At 37.9% G+C, this 22,435-nt stretch overlaps 1 protein-coding gene across 3 annotated transcripts in view; it reads left to right on the top strand.

Moving 5' to 3' along the window:
- The window catches only part of LOC140230423 (long-chain-fatty-acid--CoA ligase ACSBG2-like), a 59,354-nt gene that overhangs the window by 6,592 nt on the left and 30,327 nt on the right, over window positions 1-22,435 (top strand). For 2 of the 3 annotated variants that reach the window (XM_072310577.1, XM_072310574.1), the window contains exons 2-3: window positions 9,037-9,283; window positions 10,719-10,783. In XM_072310577.1, coding sequence (XP_072166678.1) covers window positions 9,159-9,283; window positions 10,719-10,783 — 190 coding nt within the window. In that variant the 5' untranslated portion in view covers window positions 9,037-9,158. The remainder of the gene's footprint in view (window positions 1-9,036; window positions 9,284-10,718; window positions 10,784-22,435) is intronic. The other variant, XM_072310576.1, reaches the window with a different exon arrangement.

Raw genomic sequence — 22,435 nt, 5'->3', positions numbered from 1 at the left:
AGGATGTCTCCAAGAAACAGTGTGATTCAAGGGATACATGAATTGTATTCAAGCATCAGTAAAGATGTACAACTTGTAATGTACAAATTGTATCCCCCAATGGATGGCTCCCTAGCGTTACATACAGTTTTACTCTGTGTGCTGAAGATGGGGGTAAAGATGACTTTCAGGGAACTATCACGGATCACTATCTTTGAAGAAGATGCTGGTATGTCTTGCTTGCTGGAGCAGACAGACAATGAAGAACACTACACAAATTTGAAGGATTACTACTGTATGGTGTACAATTGTTTCCAACACGTTTTGTCCTAAATATATACATATCCTGATATGCAGTGCACGTTTTAAAGCTTAATAAGTGTTATTAACCCCTTCCCCACCTCAGCCAAGTGTTCTATTTAAAATCATTTGATGTATTCTGCAATTCACTTCACTTGTCTTGTGCGTATGTCTACACATTTTGTGTTAGAAGTGTACACCAGAAGTGTGCAGGTAGAATTCTTCAATTACACACTGAAGGTAGTTCTTCGGTTTTATGCAAGGGGGGGGGGGGGGGATTGTAAGTCGGAAGTGGAAATTAGGCTGTGATTAAACTTTACAACACCCAGTTTATTTCACAACCAAAGAATTCTACGGGCATATTAAAGTGAAAAGAAAAAAAAAATAGAAACTAAGAAATTTACCCTTGTGTTTATGTGAAGGTTGTCCAAAAGCAACAGCCAGAAAATTGAGGGTGGTTTCACAGCCAGTGCTAGACAGATATGACAGAAAAATGACAGTGTCAGAAAATAAATGCCACCCTTCACTGCTGTCATTCATTAAAGAGGAAATTCAAAATTATTTCAAAGCAAATATTTGTGACTGAAATGTAGTACATTTGTACTAAGGGCAATAGATTCTGACAGAATTTTACTTCAGCAGGTGCAAGTGAACATGTATGTTTCATGTGTATATGGAAACGATTACAGCGATAAACATTAGTTCTAAGCAAGATTCACAGGAATTAGGCCTTTTTGTAAATAAAGGTCACTGCCAAAACACTTTCTGTTGAATATTGAACACTTTCCATAGCTACAGTACATCTAATGTACATTGTATAGTCCAATGTAATTAGTACATGTACTAGAATAATATTAAATTTCAAATTTCGTGCATATCTCTTTTTAACAACTTCCGGTTATTCCTCACAACCACAAAGCTTGCCCAAGGTCTGCCTGTAATAGCAGCAATATTGATAATTTGCAAACTAGAAAAGACTGAAAAAATAAAGATTAGATTAGAATGACATTTAAAGTTGTTGAGACTACTTTTAGAAAAATTGCTTATTGCATTTTGAGTATTTTTAGCTGAAATTTGATACAGGTTCAGGGCATTTGCAAAGAACTGTTTCTCCACTGGCTCCAAATGGGAAAGGCTCTACGCTATAATTAATAGTTGTACATTTACATTGTACATATTGTAAGTGCCTATTCATTTTACTCACTTGATGAATTGAGTTTTAGTTTCTCTGAGGAAGCATGCATCATATTGACAGTTTGTACATGTAGCATCCCTCAACTTTCTCTCGTATTAAAACAGTTTCTACTAGAATTGATGAATTGTGGAGGGCTTTTAAAGACAAGACTCTCGAATGTTCGCATATATCCCTTTATGGCCTTCCTGTCTCACATCCACTTATTGTGTACATTGACACTGGTACCATGGTGTCAGTGTACACTGCATATTTATAGCTGTGTAGGTATGACACAGGTACAATACATGTAGGTTAGTTTTGTTGTGTATCGTGTAAAACTGTGTTGGTACAGCTGTATTATGAATTCTTAAATGCTCGAGCTACACTGTTTTTGTATGTCTTTCAATGATTTAAAGACAGTCACTGGTATCCCTTGTGTACAATATTATACAATATACATTGTACATGTACCTGCACATCTGTTTGCCACACTCAGCATTACAATTGGGTAATGTGCTTAGCTCCCCCCCCCCCCCCCCCCCCCCCACTCCTGGGGCTGTCTGGGACTGCCTGGGGCACAGGAGCTGGCAAGCAGAGGAAATGAGGTTGTGAAAGTCAAATGTAAGTCACTTACAATTCAGCACACCAACTACCCTCTGTCACATGGATGGACCCGTGGATGCATTACAATTGTTTCAATTTATTATGACTTGCCAACTGTGAATTTATCACTGAAGTCTCCATTTACTTTGAGAGTTCTGTCTGATTTTATGCAGATTTTATCAATCTAACCAGCTCCATCTACGTGTAACTTTCCCCGAGACATAATGTACAAGTTGTAGTGAAGAAATCCAGAGGTGTGAATTGAATTTTGACAAGGTGATAATCTATTCAGCAAAATTCCCCAGGACTTGGTGGATCAACCCTCTCCCTGCCTCCACCTGTCAAACCTTTCACCCCCCCCCCCCCCCCACCTTCGGCAACTTGCCACACCCCTATTGACCCCCTTCCTACTTGTATCTTCAATCTTCTTACCTCACCCCTTTCTTCCCTTGTCCTCTTTTGTTATCCCTTGTGTATATTTCGTGTTGCTGGTGTAAGAGATTTAGCTGGACCTTAGCGTTTTTATAATCGCAAAGGTTGGTATGACTGGGAATACATTGTACATACAGGTATTTCACAAATCCCTGTATCACATTGGAAAAAAAAACTCATATTTATCAGGCCCTTGCAAGCAGTGTAATCTGGGAAAAAAATATTCAACGGTTATGGACCTCTTTTGGCCACCCGGCTAGTGTTTGCGTAGAATCCGTACCTTATTTGCTTCGGTGCATATATTCGGTGATGGACAATTCTGTTCTGCAGACCTGCACTAGCCATGGTTTTTGATTGTGCCATGGTGGGTAACTAATGGAGATCAATTCAATCCGAAAAACAATAATATCTGCGAATTGGTTCTATGAAATGAGGATAATGCAGAAAGGAGTGAGGGATAAGGGGAAGATTGCATGGTAGAGTTTGGTAAGGGTAACTCCTTTACCCCCTCAACCTTACCCCATTTCTGCAGTGTTGGTAGACGAAAACGATGAAAAGTGCATGCATTCTGCCACATGCCTGTTATGACACGTGACACTCTTCAATTTTATAGATATTTCGGGAAGAATTAGGCTGGTAAACTTTCTTTCACCTCATGATTCAGTGTTTAGTCATTATAAGCAGAGGACCCAGAGGACCCGTTCAGGATATCTTATCTTGATTTGAAATGGGGGGGGGGGGGGGGGGGAGGGAGGTGGAGGGATCGAGGGGGTACTCCTGACTTGCCAAGGATGGAATGTCTTGTAATCAAAAGCAGGGAAGAGAGGAGGTAAAGATGCTGTGAATGGTTTAACCTTGGTGGAAGACTGGGTTCATCATTTGTGTGTGTGTGTGTGTGTGTGTGTGTGTGTGGGTGGGTGTGTGTGTGTGTGTGGGTGGGTGTGTGTGTGTGTGTGAATCTCCGAGAGGCTTGCAAAAAGATGACATCATTGCCTTGTCTAATTTGCATTATTGATTGAAATTCAATACAATTTCATTCAAGTCAAAATGTGTCACGTTTGCAAGGAAAACAGACGAGACAAACATTTTTGTTGACTGATAGCACTGTGTGGCAAAAACAGGTAAAGTTTGAAATGTCTAAGTTTTTGCATTCTGTACCCAGATTAGAAGAAACTCGCTGTTCTTAATACTTTAAAGTCAACTAGCATTAAATGAAGTGAAGTTACCCTTTAACTCTAGTGCTTGTGACTGGGAATTCATTATTTTGTGAGACATGCATTTAGAGCATCGCAAGGATGCAAAGGTCTGTGGCTCTGGATGTGTGCAGCATCACAGTATTCACGGTACACCATTAATTTGGATTAGCTATCTGACATGAATTTGTCCTCGTCCTGTGGCTGGAATGCTAATGAGTGTCATTGATCGTCATGGCAACCATACTGTCATTGAGATGGGATCGGTGGCAGGACATTAATGTTTGATAGTTAAAACAAGGAATTGGAAACCTTTTTGTAATATTCAAATGAGACGAATGGATGGTATGAAGAAAGGGGTAAGGCCTACTAATAGTGTGCACAACTGCAAACGCACAATACTCATACATGCAGAGATTTAATAGCAATAGTACCGGTACCGTATATTGATTTAGCTGAAAATGATCCTAAGTGAAAAAAGAAGAAAGAAAAGAAAAGGGTATCCAATAGCACGTTTGTGTGAAAAAATTGTGGCATTAGAACATTGCAATATCTCTTCCTCGAAAGATGTAGTGCAGTAAACTTGGATGATGCATTGGAACAGTGCCTTCTGAACTGTGCTATGAATGGTTTCATCAGATATTATGAAGGATACAAAAGATTGTCACATTTCTAGTGTTCCATGCTATTCAATATGTTTATGTCTGGATCTAGACAGTTGCCATTTCATGACATGTCATTACATTGTTTACTTGACATCATTCTAGTGCACTGGGCACCTCTCCTCCATGTATGCTACATATTCTACCGACAATACTATTGATTCGATAAATCTTGTTACAGCGGAAAGCTCTCCCCTCTCCCAAGTCTTGATTCCGTCTCTTGTAAAGTGTTATGTGAGGCCCCTCCTCCTTGTTGGATTCATATGATTACAGTATACACTGGGGATACTGTGTGCAAGATGATGGGGGAGAGAGGGGAGAGGGACCACAATTGAGAGATGGGTAGATGGATGACCAAGGTCCCGTCTCATAAAACTTATTATCAGTGACAACTGCCACATTTCTTTGACAAATTTCCTCTTAGCCAATCAGATGCAAGGATTTCAGTAGCTTGTAACAACTATGACAACTTGTCACAGATAACAAGTTTTATGAAACAGGGCCCTGGCATGATGGATAGATGGATGAATGGATGAATATACATAGGTGGATAGATATATTGAGAAAATGGGGAAAAATGGAGGAAAAATTTCAACGATAAGTATCGGAATCGCTTTTTTTGTGGGTACATACAATTGTAGGAGGCAAAGTATTGTAAACCTGAAGAGGACTGTCCAAGAAATTTCTTAGAAAGCAGTCATATTGTTTACCTAATATAGTGATAAAAATGTCTTCACTATGTGCATTCTACTACATGTACAAGTTTGTAGGTCTAGTTAGTATTACAAAATCATGCCAAATGAGGAAAAAAAATCTATTCAAGTTTAATAGTATACATTGTACTTGATAAGGATGTACACATGTATGTATTGCAGTGTCAAATGAACCCTTTCCCTGCTACATGTAGAAGTTTTTACCAAAAGTTGTTGGAAAGGATGGAAGTGTGGAACTTTGTGATAATAAATAATTGAAACAAACACACATGTAGGCCTATACAGTATGGCATACATACAATATTGAGTGAAAGTGGCTTCATTTGGATTTTCATTTTGGTTTGAAAATTTCTATGAATGTAGGAACCAAACATGAGGTTATTTGAAGTTTTTGTAATGTGTACGTATACTTATGTACAAAATACCTTGTGTGCATTGCTCAGGTATTGGCAATTTTATAAAATCCTCATACAAAGTTGTATGGGAAAATAATCACTGATGTGGACATCCCTTTTACTGGGAAAAGGACAATTCAGATAAGGCCCCCCAAAAAAGAGAATTTGTTTGTTTGCCCTTAATTGTCAAAACCCAAAATGGTCGGTAGGTCGTTGTTGTTTTTTTAATTTTTTTTTAAATACCCTCTTTACCCATGTAATTTTGTAACTTTGGCAGGGCATCTCGTAATACACTCATCCTTCTGGCAATACTTCGAGTTCTGTGGCCGAGGGGGGTTGATTCAACCCCTCCCCTTGAGATCTTGGCCGTCGATCGCGCAATCGCCATGAAAATTGGCACATGCATTACCTGCGGCGTAATCTACTACATTATACAAAAAGATTCATTATATTAATTAATTATGCTGATCATAAAATCATACATTTTGTTCCAAATCAGAAAGTAAAGCTCCTAGAGTCCTAATTTTTGGTGATAACATTCTTTGTAGCATTCCTAACAATGTACTCGAAAAAATCTGGTATCAAACTTAATTTCTTATGTATTTTATTGTTTTATGAATATCTTATGTATTTCTTTGTTTTTCGACCTTTTGTTTTATCTTTTTTTTCGCCCAGTTTATGACAGAACTTTTTTCAAGCATAATTATGCTAAAGTTAATTGATTTCAGATGAAAGTGAAAATCATATCTTTATGAATAAGGTGAGAAAGCTCCATTTGCATCTAGACTTTATACACAAAATCACGTTTTTGAGCCATTTTTTTGTCTGACAGGCATGTATAGAAGGCCGTGCAGCGTCGTAACAGTATGCGCGATTTTCGCACTGTCAAAAGATGCACGAGACTTGAAAGTAAAAAGTCAGCGAACGGCGCAGTCAAAAAATTTTGCGCGACGGAATAGTCGATAAAAATGTCGAGGGGGGGGGGTTGATTCAACCCCACCCCCCGGTCTTTCTGGGTTTAATGCACTCAAAACTCAAAGGGATTCATTCAAATGTATGTCTTTCCAGGGCCCGGTAGGCGAGGCAGAAACACTCACTGACAAACACTTATAACGTTCTATTGCAAACACCTCCAAAAGTACCTTCCAGTGAAATGCTGGCAACTGAACTCCAGTTTTGGTGCCATGACAGCTGGTAACGGATGCTGCAAAAGTAGCCATAGTGGCAGTCGCGCTGTGCTGCGCTGCAGCCGCTACGGTAGCTAGCTAGCTATAGCGCACTACCTATGCACGTGAGCCAAAAAGGTAGGCTAGCATGCAATGCATGCTATAAAACGTAGCCTGCGGCCCCGCATGGCCCGAACACGATTACGACAGGTCGATGAGATGAAAAAACATTTTTAGTCTTTTTTTTATCATTCTTTCTTCAGCTTAAAATGGATAATTTTGGGTTTAAAACTGTTCACAAATTTGCAAAAGATGAAATTTGTGGAAAAAAATAAACCTGAAAGAGCAAAAAAAAAAACAAAAAACCAACAACAAAAACAAAAACCCACCCGAAATTTCTGTGAATTTCGGTCGGTCACGAAGGGCAAACAAACCATTTTTCTTTTTTGGCCTAAAAAGGAGTACTTTATTCTCTGAAAAAGTTTGTTCACCCCCAGCAGCCTTGTCATTATGGCTTGTGGTGATGTGATGTGGATAGTCTTGCAAGAGTCCTTTTTATATCTGTGGAGCCTGGCAACTGCAGACCCGTCCGAATGATGCAGACTGGACTTGTAAGCAGCTTTTTAGTAATTCAAGTGGCACCATTCTTTAATAGATGGTATTGCTCTCGTTATTGTCAATTGGACTTTGTGACCATTATGACTTGGTTTTCTGTATCAAGCACATACAATGTATGGTATAAAAAGAAAACTGGGACTTGTATTCCATTGGATCGTCATGAAAAGTACATGTATCTTGAAGAAGATTTGTTTTTCCTTGAGCATTACGCATTAGATGTCAGGTTTCCCAAAGACACTGGTATGCAATTTCTGCATCACTCATTCTTCTTATTAGAAAAAACAAAAACAAACTTGTAATACAAGGTACAGAACTGTATGTATTTGCAATTATTTGCAGGCTTTGACTGATGAGCACAGTAATCAGTTTATACCTCAAAGCTCTGGAAGAAAGACTACAACCTGTATCAAATTACATGCACTGAGCCAAAGGAAATGTGTGTAGTCTGTCCGTGTCAAGTTTGTGTGCTTTCTGCTGAATACACACAAGCGGATGTCAGATAGTGCAACTGATATTAATATGTATGAGGTCATCACTCATTCATTGGGGTCAGACACGTGTCCGTGTTGTCCACGTTTCTCTAAGCTATGCCGGATCAGATTCATTGGTAATAGTGATTTGCTTGGATGGGTCTGTTTTTTAATACTGGTCAGTATAATTATGTGTGTCTATCTGTGGTGAATCCTGAATGGGTGCCCCCCAAATTTGAATCTTCTGTTGAGAAATCTGGTGAAAGGAGAATTGGTGTGCTTTATATACATGTACATTGTACATAATTATACAGGTTGTGTGCCTTGGAGTAAAACTGGTAAGCTGTTGTAATGTTGTATGAGATCCTCTGGACTGTGTTTCTGATGTCAAGCCTTGTGTGAATTATGTCAATGTGCAGTCAAACTCCTTTGCTGTAGATGAATATTTTGATGGATTACCTCTGCCAATGAGGGAATATCTTTGTGTGTATACATGCTGGTTTACAAAGTGTGTACATACACTATTATGACATTGTAGAGAAGTTGATACATTTGAGATTATTAAATATTCTTTAACCTGAAACATAAAGATCTTTTTTTTTTTATTTTTTTTTTTAGATGTCACAAGTCAAGTGAAATGCATACAGTACATGTAATAAACAGTACAGCAAAACATTTCCTCGTGTATTTCAACACAAATGTGCTGAATGCATTCATGTATTAATGTCTCCAGGATGGATAGTCACTTGATATTCTCCTGAAAAAAGGAAAGTATACACAACCATGGAGCTACAGGTAGCTCCATGGTACAACTAATGTCATAGTCTGTCACTGTGGCTTTTGACTGTGCCTTCCAACCATGTCTTCTGCATCTCAACTCTAAGGGAAATATTTTATTTGTGATATGTGTGATGTGTACAGTAACTTATTCTAAATCAGCTACAGTAAAACACAATACTTTGTGGCATGAGATTTTTGTGAATTGGAGCCGACAGCCTTTTTTTATGGCATGAAATTTTTGTGAATTGGAGCAGGATGATGATAGAAACCTTATCTGGGTTTCCTTCATCTCTGGATTTTCATTTGAAATCTTAATCTCATACTGTACAATGGTGAAATTTGATGGAAGCAGAAAAAATGTGATAGCTAATAGGAAAGTGGTTGCTGACTGGTAAAGTAGTGAACTTGGAATGATACATGTATTTATGACTGATAATTGTTGGTTGATTGCATTGCATTGTAATGCTGCTCAAATGAAAACATTTGTGAATTCAAGAGAATTACATTGTACTCATAATTATTGGTGTTCTTTATATTAATTTCCATTGCAGAAAGGTAATCTGTGGATGCAATCTGAAGTAAGCAAGTGACCAAGATCAAAGGAAATAAAAAGAGAACTTGGAAACCATCCTTATAAGCTCCAAATAGACACCTGTGAGACAGCTTTGAAACTATGGCAGAAGTTGAAGAGAAACAGCAGGACGCCCCATACGACCCCAACGACACGATGAAATCCATCACATCAGAGGATGTCTCTCTGCCGAATGACACCGTCGCCTCCCCTTCACCTGTAACCAAGTAAGTCACATTTCTCAGCACATCTAAGCAGTTATTATAGAAACTAAAGCTCTCTTTTAACACACCTTACCGCGGCAATGCCGTGACAATATCCAGAAAACAAAATTCCTTGCCTGAGACAATTAAACAGTGTCAGGAGATTACAAAAGCAATTGCAAAGCAAAAGTTATGGTGACAACATCCAAGCAACATTTTGTGGGGACCGCTTTAACCCCTACGCTACCCTGACATTGTCACAGTGACTATAGTTTGAAAAGCTGTATTAAAGCGGGGCTTCAGTCTTCACAGACATTCATTCTTGCAGTCATATTTTTGTCTATCTGTCTGTCTTTCTATCCATCCATCTATCTCTACCTACCTATTTATCTATCTATCTATCTATCTATCTGTCTGTCTATCTATCCATCTATCTATCTATCTATTTATCTATTTATCTATTTGTCTATCTAGATCTATCTATAAGCTGTATCTGTCTATCTACACATGTATATATCAACATATCTGTCTATCTATCTATCTATCTATCTATCTATCTATCTATCTATCTATCTATCTATCTATAAATCATAATATTCCTCTATCATGTATCTATTAATCTATCTGTTTATCTACAGGTCTAGTCTCTACATGATATCATTTTGCAATAACTTCCCCTGGGGCTACAAATAAAATGTACTCATTTCTCAAAGGGAATTGATCTGTTCAGTCGTTGGAATTAGTGTGTTTTGGAATGAAAACATGAATTTAATGATTGCAAGGGATATTAAGCTGTCTTGATAGTACAGTATGTGCAGTCAACACCAAAGTTTGTAGCAATTGGTCCTTCTTACCACCATCTTTTAAGAATTAAGTATCATCAGTCTTAATCTAAATTTTATATTTTCTTTAAAGGTAAAATGTGGTCTATTGGATTATATTATTATTATTATTATATTAATACAAAAAACAAACTTTCTAGCTGATGAGTGCTTTTTTAAATAAATGATTTGGTTTCATTTATTATCAAACTTTGTGGTGTAATTGATGAATTGTGTCTGATTGAGAGTGATAAAAGGACAGGGAGACAAGATATACTTCATATAGAAAACATTTTAATAGTGAAGTAGAATCGTTAAAAAATTATTCCCCTCAATACATCAATACTGGCAATGTACAGTACAATATATAAAAAAGTGGAAAAAAATGAAAGAAAAATCAAAAGAAAAAAAAAAAAGAACAAATCAGGTCCCAAAGGGTAAAAGCTGTCTAATGGTATAATGACCTTGATATGAAGGAGGTCACATTTTTCTTTTTTTTCCCTCAAGAATAGATACTGACGTCAATTATTGTTGGATATTTGTCCCATTCTTTCGGAGTGTCGCTTTGTGTGTTTGTTTGTTTGACCCTGATAGAGTCCAAGTGGAATTGTGTGTTCTTTTGTTGACATGATTTACAGTGGCCACACCAATGGAAAAGCAAATGGGGCAGTGGTGGACAAGTCTACCAAGAAGTATGGGCCAGGTAAGTCTCTATCCCCCCCCCCCCCCCCATACTTAGTGCTAAAGAATCCATACCAGAAGGCCGTATCTCCAGCTGCTAGTTGTGGTGACCTACTTCTAGTCATTTGGTTGAGTAAGACTGGAAATCACTCATCATTGCTTGTGACAAATCAAGGAGGAAATGGAATTAAAGATGTGAATTCAGATTCATACCATTGTCAGATTCATGCCATTGCAATTCAGATAAATACAGTAGTTTTGTAGATATACGTCAACATATAGAACTAGAAAAAGAACCAAGAAATATATCTTCTACCATTTTAAGTCAAACACGCAGTCCACTGAAGATTTTGGACCTAATCCAACTAGCCTGTTTTCCACCTACAAAAAAGAAAAGAAAAACAAAAAACACACACAAAAGTCCCAGATTTACGTTTAGCCTGCGCCTTCAAGCTAATTATTAGCAAAGCTGAAATAAATCAGCGACAGTTGGTACTTGAGGATAAGTATGTCGGAGGAACTTCACTACAACCCACACTGCCATCACAGTGAGGGGAAAATTGTATTCTCATCCAGTCATCACTTCCTGTGGTCCCCACCCCCGTCCCCCAGGGAAGGGAAGAGGGTCAGTGGGTCATGGCAGTGACCGACTGCCCTGTGTGCAGAACACAGAGGTTACCTCCTTTTCTAGGGACAGGGTCACTGGCCAAAGTCACCTTGACCAAGTTGACTGTAAGGTCAGATTGGTCAGCCTGTCCGTTTGACCCCCACCCCGTTTCTTTGGGGATTTCTGGGGCGCACATGTTCTTTTGAATCCAGTTGTTTTGTGTAGAGTGGCGAGAACAGGATCCATCTTTCACGTACAAAGTGTACGTGTGTGTAACTAGGCTTCATAGAAACGCCATGAGATAGCTTTCGGCAGCTGTCTTTTGTGACCTGAAGAATTTCATACATCCTGAAGTGCATTGGAATCACAATGATTTGATTTTTTTTTCTTTTTACTGCATCTTAAATTATACAAGTAGGTGATCACAAGGTTAATTTTGATAGGGGAATAAAAGGCCATTAACTAGAAGATTTAAGTGCATGCTAGTGATAGTGCTTTAGTACCTATGAAAGTCTTTCATTACATAAAACAGTAATAGACAGTTCATCAAGTTCTTTGGAGTAAGGCTACTAGTATCCACTAATTGACACTTACAGTACCTTCATGTATTGGCCTAGTTCACATCACTTTGTCAGTTTGAAACCTGTACTTCGATGGATAGGGAGTAAAGTATAGGTTCTATCCAATCTACCAAAATTGTGTTGTTTTGTGTATGTTTGTTCAAATATAATGCATTTAATTTTGTCCCCCTTTTTAATGCAAATGGATTGGATAAGATATGCAGTACACTAAATCTTGGAATAAATGCATACTTGCCAACTAGTAAGATTTTTTATGTTAAAAATAACAAAATCAGATTTTTTGTCAGAGAAATCAGATTTTTAAAAAATATTTAGATATACCTTTCATGTGTATTTTCTGAAGATTTGACCGAAAGTAAGATTTTTAACTTCAGTTTGCATATAAAATAAGATTTTTTGCAATCCACGAGTAAGATATTTAATCTTGAAATGTTGGCAGGTATGTATATGTATAATTGTTGTTGCAGTCATACAGCCAAGATGTCATTTGCAGTTAAATTTTCCCCTAACTGGACAATGCAATTCTGATATTAAAACAGAAGATCAGGTCTGAAAATTTATTATCGTTAGTGATATAGTGAATATCCATCAGTTTAAAAAGACAGGAGTATGGGCTTTGAAATGATGGTGTGTATTATTAGACTGGTTTTGAATCTAGAGAGAATTTTCATGGAAGCATTTTATTAAAAACCCCTGTTCTTGCTCACAGCGTTGGTAGCGAATGAAAAGAATGATAAAAGCTCATTGCCTGTAACGTTACTCTGTCGTTTAAAAAATTCCAATAGTCAAAGTCACAATGCACAAAAAATCAACCAATATAAAATAGACGCAAACAGAAATATTGGAGAGGATGAGTTATAATATCCAGGGGTAATTCTAAACAGATGCTTTTGAAGGAGACAAAACATTACTTCTCTTTATTGCCAGAATGAGCGATAAATCATGTTGTGACTTCATCATGTAGACGCAGCTAGAGATGGCAGCATAGCAACAGTGTATCATAAATCTCGAGTCAACATAGATTGTTGTAAGATAATGTAGGACAAAGAATGATAGATGAGATGTTTATTTGTGTACTGAGTTGTGTTGAATGTTTAAGAGGCTTTTAAAAATTTTTTAGTTTAATATTTGGTTTTACAATGTGACATTCAGATGATATGCTGGGACAGATTTACAAATTATAAACAATAGCAAATTATAAACAATAGTGACTGTAAGATAAATATGGTGCTGTAAGAAACCTGGTTTTGCGTAACATGTTGCTCTAGTATAAGAACATTTTGTACATGGAGACTTGCACTATTAACTGGGAAGACTTACTAGTGATTTGTTGGTTCACTACAGGTATTTTTAGGTTCTTAAAGGAAACCAAAACCCTAAGAGAAATGTGGATTGAGTGAAAGCAGCAACATTAGTAGAACACATCAGTGAAAGTTTGAGAAAAAAAATTGGACGATCAAAGCAAAAGTTGTGAATTTTTAAAGTTTTGGTGTTGAAACTGCTGGATGAGGAGACTACTTTTGCATCGATTGTCCGATAAAGATATTCGCTATTCTAGCAAAATGAAAGAGCACTTGACTAACCACTTTCAGAAAGCAAGGGGAATAATTGCTACCCTTAACATACTGAGTACATGTTAGTATCAAATTGGTGGAAAGTGTCATTTTCATGAAAAATTAATGTTTGTGGAATTCCCTTTATCTTCTTTATAATTTGTGTTGTCCACACGTACATCGTACTGTATACGGAGTTATTTTCGCGTACAGATATTTTCGCGAATGACGAGGTCATAGACATTTTCGTGAGGTGTTGTTTTCGCGAATTGACGCCGACACTTACGTTAATGCTCTATCAACAAAGCGCATGGAGACAATTTCGCGTGTTGTTAAATTCGCGAAATTCGCGAAAATTAAACCCTCGCGAAAATAACAGCGTATACAGTAATCTGTAGTAGTCTCCTCATCCAGTAGTTCCATCACCAAAACTTTAAAAATTCATACATTTCTTGGAACTTTGCAGCGATTGTCTGATTTTCGTCAAACTTTCACTGATGTGTTCTACTAATTAAATGTTTCTGCTTTCACTCAATTCACATTTCCCTTTGGGTTTGGGTTTCCTTTAAGTTTTTAATAGTGTTTCCCCTTCCAAGGCTTCATCCCTGTGCACCCCCATGAATGCATACAGGCTGTATCAAACAGTGCTTAGTCATTTTGAGTCATGCATGCCAAATGTAGGCAAACAGTGGTCTGAGAAATAGCCCCTTTCATGGTTTCCTGTCTATTTCACAGAATCCCTATATGTACGCAACATGTCGGTTTATCAAAAAACGTAGACTGTACACACTTTAAAAATGTGAAATTCTAGAGGAAAACCCCTTTGATTGCCTGTAACAGGTAATTATTGAAGCTTAGGTCTTTAATAATAGAATACATTTATTTTTTCATTCTGTCCTTCTTTCATATGATCTGCCTTTGGTTTACTGCTAGTATTCAAGGAGGGAATTCTAATTATTGCTTTAATAGTTGCTACCTTTATCTTGAAGTCATAAAGGTGAGGTCAGTTGTTCACTGGTAAATGATAGACGAGATATTTGTATCTTGAAGTTGATGGAAAGCAGTGAGGGAGGGTGTCTTTGTTTATACAATGTATGTGTATATTTCTGTATTGTGTACATTTTTGTATAGTGTGTGTGTCTACGGTACATGGATTGGTATCCAGCTGTACACTGTTATGTATGTGTGTCTATGTGTTTGTTGTTTAAACTAGTGTTTTCTCTTGTATGCATGCATTGTAAGTGTTTGGGTGTACAGTATGTGTGTTTGTGGTTGTCTTTAATAGCCCGACCAGACGCTGTGCGAAGCTCGCAATTTTTAAAACAATTTTTAAAACAGTGACTGGGCTGTGCATAGTTATGGTTGTGGTGTGTGTGTGTGTGTGTGTGTGTGTGTGTGTGTGTGTGTGTGTGTGTGTGTGCATGTGTGTGTATGAGTCCCTGTGTCCAGTTCATATCAAAGGCTCAGCTCAAGGACATAATGCTGACCCTTGTAGATATCCTGATAAAGGCTGCATGAAGTCAAGGTCATTGATACTTGTACATTGTACAATCAATTTAGGCCAAAAATGACTCTGAAAGGCCTGTAGACTTTAGGACTGTAGACTTTAGGACTGTAGACTTTAGGTGGACATTAGTGAAGAACAACTTTGTTTCAAGAATTTGATATCTTACGGTAGCATGGCCGCTGTCCTGTGTAAATAGATTAGTGTTTGATACTATGGAAGTTGTGATGATCAAGTATGCATACATTGTACAGCAATGGAGAATGGATTTTCAGAGAATATGAAATGTCTTGTGCCCTTCAAACCTTGAAACTGAAAGTGTGATTTTGGGAGACACTTAAATCATGTAACTAGGTCACAGCAACATAGGCATTTTTGTACTGGATACTTGATTTGTACTTTGACTACAGATCTAATATTTAGAAAGTAAACTGCAGGCCAGGGTATATTACAAGTTAAGATATCCTTTGAAACATTGGGCAAGCTGAGGCTGAAGCTAAGCTGGAAATCAGTAGGCTACAGTGTAGTCCAGTAGTCAAATATGCCATAGCAATCTCCATAGAATGGAAATTTAATTAAACTCACATGCCTCATCTTCAGACCCCTGTCCAGGAAACGTCTTGGGGAATTGTTGTAATAACAGTTCCAGCCTACTTCCACTTTCGAAACATTTCTCTTTGTAGCATCTGCTGAACAAGACTGGAAAATTGTGAAGAATGATTTTAATGATAACCACAGCCATAGAAAAACCCCAATACTCAAATTTCTCATCCCATTGATACCCAAATATAGTGAGCCAAATGACCTCTATGTGTCCTAGAGATTTTGTATAGTGTACAGTGTAGTGCTGTTATAAAGAGCAGAACAATGAACCACAAAAACAGTTGTTTTTTTTTCTTTTATAAGATTATAAACCATATCCTGCAGTTTAGTGCTTCTTTCAACAATGAGTATTGTATTAAAAAAAAAATAAAAAAATGTATGCATTAGTGTACGCCTCTGGACCATACCCTGAGCTGCTTTGTGTTTCATATAATATGATTGTGGGTAATTCCATGAAGTTGGGGCAGTGTCCATGTAGCATCGTGATATCTAAAAAATACATTTCAGCATAACTCAATATCAATTATGCTATACATAATTATTGTTTGTAGGCTTTACATTTGCATTGGGGGAAAAAACATTTTCCTGGAAATTTTGTGCCATTCAGACTCAATTTTGATGAAGTTATTAAACAATTTGTAACAGTGTCCTGTAGCATCGTGACGTGTCCATGTAGCATCATTTTTAAATTATATTTCAAAATTTGGTCCTAAGAGACAAATTATGGCAATTAGCTTGACCAAAATTTGATGCAATATACATGCATATTTACAAGATATGAATGAGATAGCTAAATATCTCAAATTTCATGTACACAGTTTTAATTTTAAAAGAAAATTACAAAATGTATCAAGACGCTATGCGGTGTCCTTTTTTTTGACATTTGGTGGACACCGCGTAGCATAGTGACACATTGTGTAATTTTCTTTTAAAAGTAAAACTGTGGAAAGGAGAGTTAAGATATAATAGCTATCTGACTGATCTAGTAATTATGCATATTATATCAAATTTTGGTCAAGCTAATTGCATTAATTTGTCTTTTAGGACCAGATTTTAACTATCACGATGCTACATGGACACGTCACGATGCTACATGGACACGTCACCATGCTACAGGACACCGTTACATATCGTTTTAATAACTTCATCAAAATTGAGTCTGAATGGCACAAAATTTCCAGGAAAATGTATGGTCTCAATACAAATATAAAGCCTATAAACAATATATGTTCGGTTATAGCATAATTAGTATTGAGTTTAAGGTATGCTAAAATGTCACACTTTGTGCCCCAACTTCACAGAATTTTTTTTTTTTTAAAGTTTCAGTATCTCCTAGGCAGGGTACAGTAGAGATAACTGAGCTTTTAAAGGCCCACTACTGCTGAACTGATATGCATGTTGCATTAAACTGCCAACATTTCATGATTATTAAAAACATTTTTATTTTTAATCAGCAGAGGAGAAGCACATCACTTCGTAAATAGGTTTCAATTTTTTTTTTCTACTTGTAAAATATGGGTTAGTAAATGAAAATTCCAATCTTACTAAATTTATTCCAACTTCAGTCTGATAACACAAGTAGCTGTGCTTCAATGTTGGCAATAATGACACTGCACAGTCAATAGGAGAGAGCAATATTTTGAGACTGGTAGTATTAGTATGCATGTATACAAAGTTTTGTATATTGTATACAGAGCCACTGTAGCTTGAGGTTTGCCCTGGTGTGGATCTGAAACTTGTCTATTAAAGACATTATGTACTGTACTTGGCATTGTGATGATTTTATAGGGGATTTCCCATCATCACTTTAGACATGTGGCACTTGTAATAGTCATGAGAATGAAAGCTGATTGAAGTATTCACTTCCACGTTGTGCTTTTCGTTTCATGATTGACAAAGGGCTGTGGCCTTCTTTTGTTTTTATCATACTCTCTTTTTAATTATAACAGGCTTATTCCTCATCTGATCACTGGCTATCTATACATGTATTAGATCATAATATATAATACTGCAAAACACGATATTTTCGCAGCATGAAATTTGTGCAATTTAGAGGCGATGGCCTTTTATGCAGCATGAAATTTTCCCGAGTTGCCTCTAACATTCAATGCATGTACAGTAGTGTAGACAAGAACTTTAGTGTGCATTTTAATTTTGCGAATTTTGGCTCTCGCGTTGTGCGCTAGGTTAAAATGCACACGAACATTCCTAGTTTTACAGTATTACAGAATGTATGTCTGTATTTGTGTGTGTGTGTGTATGTGTGTGCACACATGCATGACTTCTTGTGAGGACCGTTCAAAGAATATGTAGTTTTCCACAGACTTTAAACTGTGATAACTGGATATATCACCTAAAGCTGACAAGCTGTATAGCACACCGTCCAGATTGATTTGAAGAAAAATTAAGAATGTGTACATGTCTTGTAAAAGTGGAAATTTTCGCAGTGTTGAAATTTTCGCGCATGTCGCACAACCAGAAACTAGCGGGAAAATTAAAGCTCGCGAATATTTTTTGCTTGCCATACAGGTGTATGTTCCAGTAGTTGATGTCTTGATTCCGCGGAATTAAAAACCTGTGAAACTGTTCTTACCCAGCTGAGCGCGAAAAATTAGCCGTGCGAAAATATCCACTTTTATGGTAGATGGTTTCGTAAGTTAGAGTCCCTGGCAATGTACCACAATTTGGCCCTGGGTCCATAACATGGGTACTTTCTTGTGAGATATGTAGCCCATTTGGACCAATGTTTCTTGGTGATAATAATGATGATGCTCATTCATGATCATCATCAGGGTGATGTTAATGATACTGAAAATAGTAATAATAGTAATAATGATACAGATAACATTATTCTATAATAGTGATGATATGATGTATTGTTATCATTTTGAAAGGATGGAGCTTGGCTGAAATAGCGACTTTAGTACACGCACTTTGAATGTGTCTGAGTGTCCTACGTTGTATTATTGATCATGTGCCACACGATGTCCTTGCCACACTGATGGCAATCTGCCAGCCAAAACCCCATCTACGTAGGTCAACAAACTTTGCAGGCAGTTTGTTGGTTTCTCATCTTCCTGATGGAATGGCCCTCTCTGTGATTCACTGCTAAAAAAAGAATTTACTAGTACTCCAATTAAAAGTTGCTTCATCCTACTATTTTAAATCTCAGAATTCTTCAACTAGCTTGTTTTATGTCCTACTCTAACAATACGTCAACCATTCTTCCAGTTTGGTGTTACCGGTACTTCATTTATGAATCAACTTGGACAAGAAAAGATATTTTACTCAAAGTACAATTGACAGTGAATATTGGTGTAGTATGTTGGGCTGTGATGTGACTTAGTTGTTAGCGTATCTTCCTTGCAATCCATATAACTTGGATTCGATTCCTACTTGTATTGAGTCTTGCTGAGCAATGTTTTGTGTAATCATAATGTCCTTTCTCATGGGAGGCAAAGCTTGTTCCTCGGCTAGGACATTGAATGGAGGTTCGGAGTGTGGTTTAAAGATAATACAAAGTTTTGGTACCTGAATTTCCTTGTCTTGGTTTGTGTTTCAGGTTAAAGTACGTTGTCTGTGAGAATTACTCGCCCCGAAGTGCTCTCATGTCTTAGTAATCATGCAATAATGGTTTCGTACCAGAGCCGTCGTGGTACCGCGGCGAAAATTATTGTACAATGTATGTGTATTGTACGAAACCACTGACTGCGACCAGCACCTTGCAGCCCCATACGCACAGCTAACAGCGACCAGCAGCCCCATACGCATAGCGTAATGGGGCTTCGCATTGTAGCATTCAGGATCATGAAAGAATTAGTATCGCGGGTAACAGTCAATTTAAAATCCAAAAATTTCTTCAATTTGAAGACTTACCAACTAAGTTGAAGTACTGATAACAGGCTTCGGACAACGTTTGGTTCTGCCAATAGTCCCTTTCTGTTCGAATTGATGACTGAATGTGACTCGGTCGAGAGGACCTTGGGAGAGCTACATACACTGAATACTACGGCCAGCACATGCGCACACAAACATCTTATCCGTTCATGGATTTGAAATCTGTGTGCATGCATGTGATGTGTTCTCATGCACTGGTAAGTCTTCAAATTGAAGAAATTTTGGGATTTTAACTTGACATGTACCCGCGATACTAAATCTGTCATGATCCTGAATGCTACAATGCGAAGCCCGATTACGCTATGCGTATGGGGCTGCTGGTCGCTATACGTATGGGGCTGCTGGTCGCAGTTAATTGCATGATTACTAAGACAAGAGAGCACTTTGGGGCGAGTAAGTCTCACAGTGTTAGTTATATGAAAGGTACTTTAACCTGAAACACAAACTAAGACAAGGAAATTCAGGGAAACTTTTGAGGTACCAAAACTTTTTATTATCTTTAATCATTACTCGTGCTCGTAAAAGATCCCATTTCATTCATTCCTGGCAAAGAGCAGGATGCTAATGCAGTGAAGACCACCTATACCAAGGAGCTTCAAGCTCCTTGCCTATACATTGTATGTACCTACCCACATGATCAAACAGGTGAATGATGTCGACTCCTCATGGTTTGCTCCAGGTGACTACAGTAGTTAATATAAAATAGTATCAACTAACAATGTGCCACATGAAAAAGAAGAAATATAGTGTGTTTACTTTTATTTTACATTTATGTGCTCTTGTGGAATCTTATAACACTTCTGCTGAAATGCTTGAATGCATAATATGGCTATGTAAGGCCAAGTAAAAAAAGAAACCAGTTTCTCGTCCTCGCGCGCATCGATTTTGGCCGCCGCATCGATTTTTTTACTATTTACTATTTTCAAAATGGCGCTGAAAATACCAAGAAATTCATAATTCTCGTCCAAGCCCGCTCTCTGCCCGCATCGATTTTCAGTTGCCGCATCGACTTTTTTGATATTTACTATTTTTTCGGCCGCCGAAAACACAAAATCGACAATTCACCTACCAATCGTGATGTGTACGCGTCCTCTATCTTAGCTGAGTACAGCTGTAGCTTCCGTAGTGCGTATGTAATAACGCATGCATTTCACACTGCGAGCTCGGCAAGAAGGAATGACATGACCCACAAAGCAGTCGAACTGTAGTTGGATGGGCGCGCGGGCGCGGGCCTGGGCTGTTACAGCGCACTCGGTACGTCGTGAACGCGATAGCGGCAACATCTTTTGCGAACGATCGCTGATACTAGTATTCCACTTATATTTCGCGCATTGTTCGTATTTTTCCCCGTTTCTCATATTTTAAAGGGATGAATTGTACTGTACAAATGCTTGTGAGGATTGTACCGAGTTTACATTTTCATGTCATTGTGACTATGTGAACGTGTGTGCAGTGTCGGAAGGTCGGTGCCAGTGCAGTGGCCGTGCCGGCCGCGTATATGCGTGTCTGTAGCTAGCTGCCAGGGTCCCCATCCCCCTGGTCTGTCAGCTGTCTGCACCCACGCATGAACACATTCGAATGTGTAGAGGCTCAAACACTGCTCTGTTAACGTTGCATCTGACGGCGATGTATTGTTCTATTTTGAAGAGAAAATGAATGCGCTTTTCCAGCAAATGTAGAATTATTAAATGGGTGTATCTACAAAATAAATAACTTTTCCACGGATTCTGCTGGTTTGTCTCGTATTTCTGCGGCTTACTTCTCTTTACGATGTAAATTCACGGACACGGCCGTGAGTCGTATCACCTGTAGTGTGATACAATCAATTCATCATCCAAATGATGAGTGATTATCCAGAGGCGGATCCAGGAATTTCGTAAAGAGGGGGCGTGTTTACAAAAATAAAGGGGGGGGGGGCGCACGCACCCCTCCCCCCCCATTTTTTTTTCTTTTTATTTCTTTTGTTTCAACAAAAAATAAAGGGGGGGGGGCGTGCGCCGTTTGTGGTCCTCCCTGGATCCGCCCCTGTTATCAAATGTCTTTTTAGAATATGAAGAAACATCTTTAAATGTTTAATGCTATAATGCCATATCAGTATCATTTTGACATCCATCTGCATTTGTACCAGCCAGTTTCCAGTTGAATGTGCTACAGTTGTACTGTGAAGAGATGCAGATACAATATACCAGCTGTGTGGACACAAAAAGTCACAAACACAATGATAAAGCAGTGTTTTGAATATCATGGAATTTATTTCAGTCGTACATTTGTTGATAGAATGTTTTATACCTGTTTCAATTAAAAGCACAATACATCAGAATTGCAAGTACACTGGTATCAGAAATGCCATTACAACACTAAATACCAGTTTTAAGATGGTAATTTTCACTTGACATCTGTAGTGGAAAGAAAAAGCAAATGTATTTCTGCATTCATGAAGTTTCATTTAAAGTATGGTACATAGCGACAATACATGTATATCTATTTGGTTGAAAATGCACAGAGTGCAGGCAAGACATACACTTGGGACCTGGTCTCTCATAACACAGCTACCAGAGTGATATTTCATTTCATAAATTGGATATAGAAAATAGTAAAGCCCTCTCTCGTTACCTTTCTCAGAATTACCGGACGAGAAACACATATTACTTTCATTTTGACAATCCTCAAAAAAATAGTAAGATATCAAATAGTAAGGACCTCCCTCATCGCCTTGTTCAAAAAACCCGGACGAGAAACTACTTTCTTTTTTTACTTGGCCTAAAGGATGTATTAACCCATTGAGGATGGGCTGATTTTGCTACAACACAAGTTTCCCATAGACCCCTGCCCCGAGTTTATTTGGCACTTGTCCTCAACGGGCTAAGATTGTCCATTCTTCGGGGATTTTTTCATTTCTTTATTTTTTTAAAGATAGTGGACTTTTTTA

Source organism: Diadema setosum, chromosome 7 (assembly GCF_964275005.1).
Source record: "Diadema setosum chromosome 7, eeDiaSeto1, whole genome shotgun sequence".
In the NCBI taxonomy this organism is placed as follows: domain Eukaryota; kingdom Metazoa; phylum Echinodermata; class Echinoidea; order Diadematoida; family Diadematidae; genus Diadema; species Diadema setosum.
Note: the sequence above shows the minus strand (reverse complement) of the source record. Positions and strands in the feature narration are given on the sequence as shown.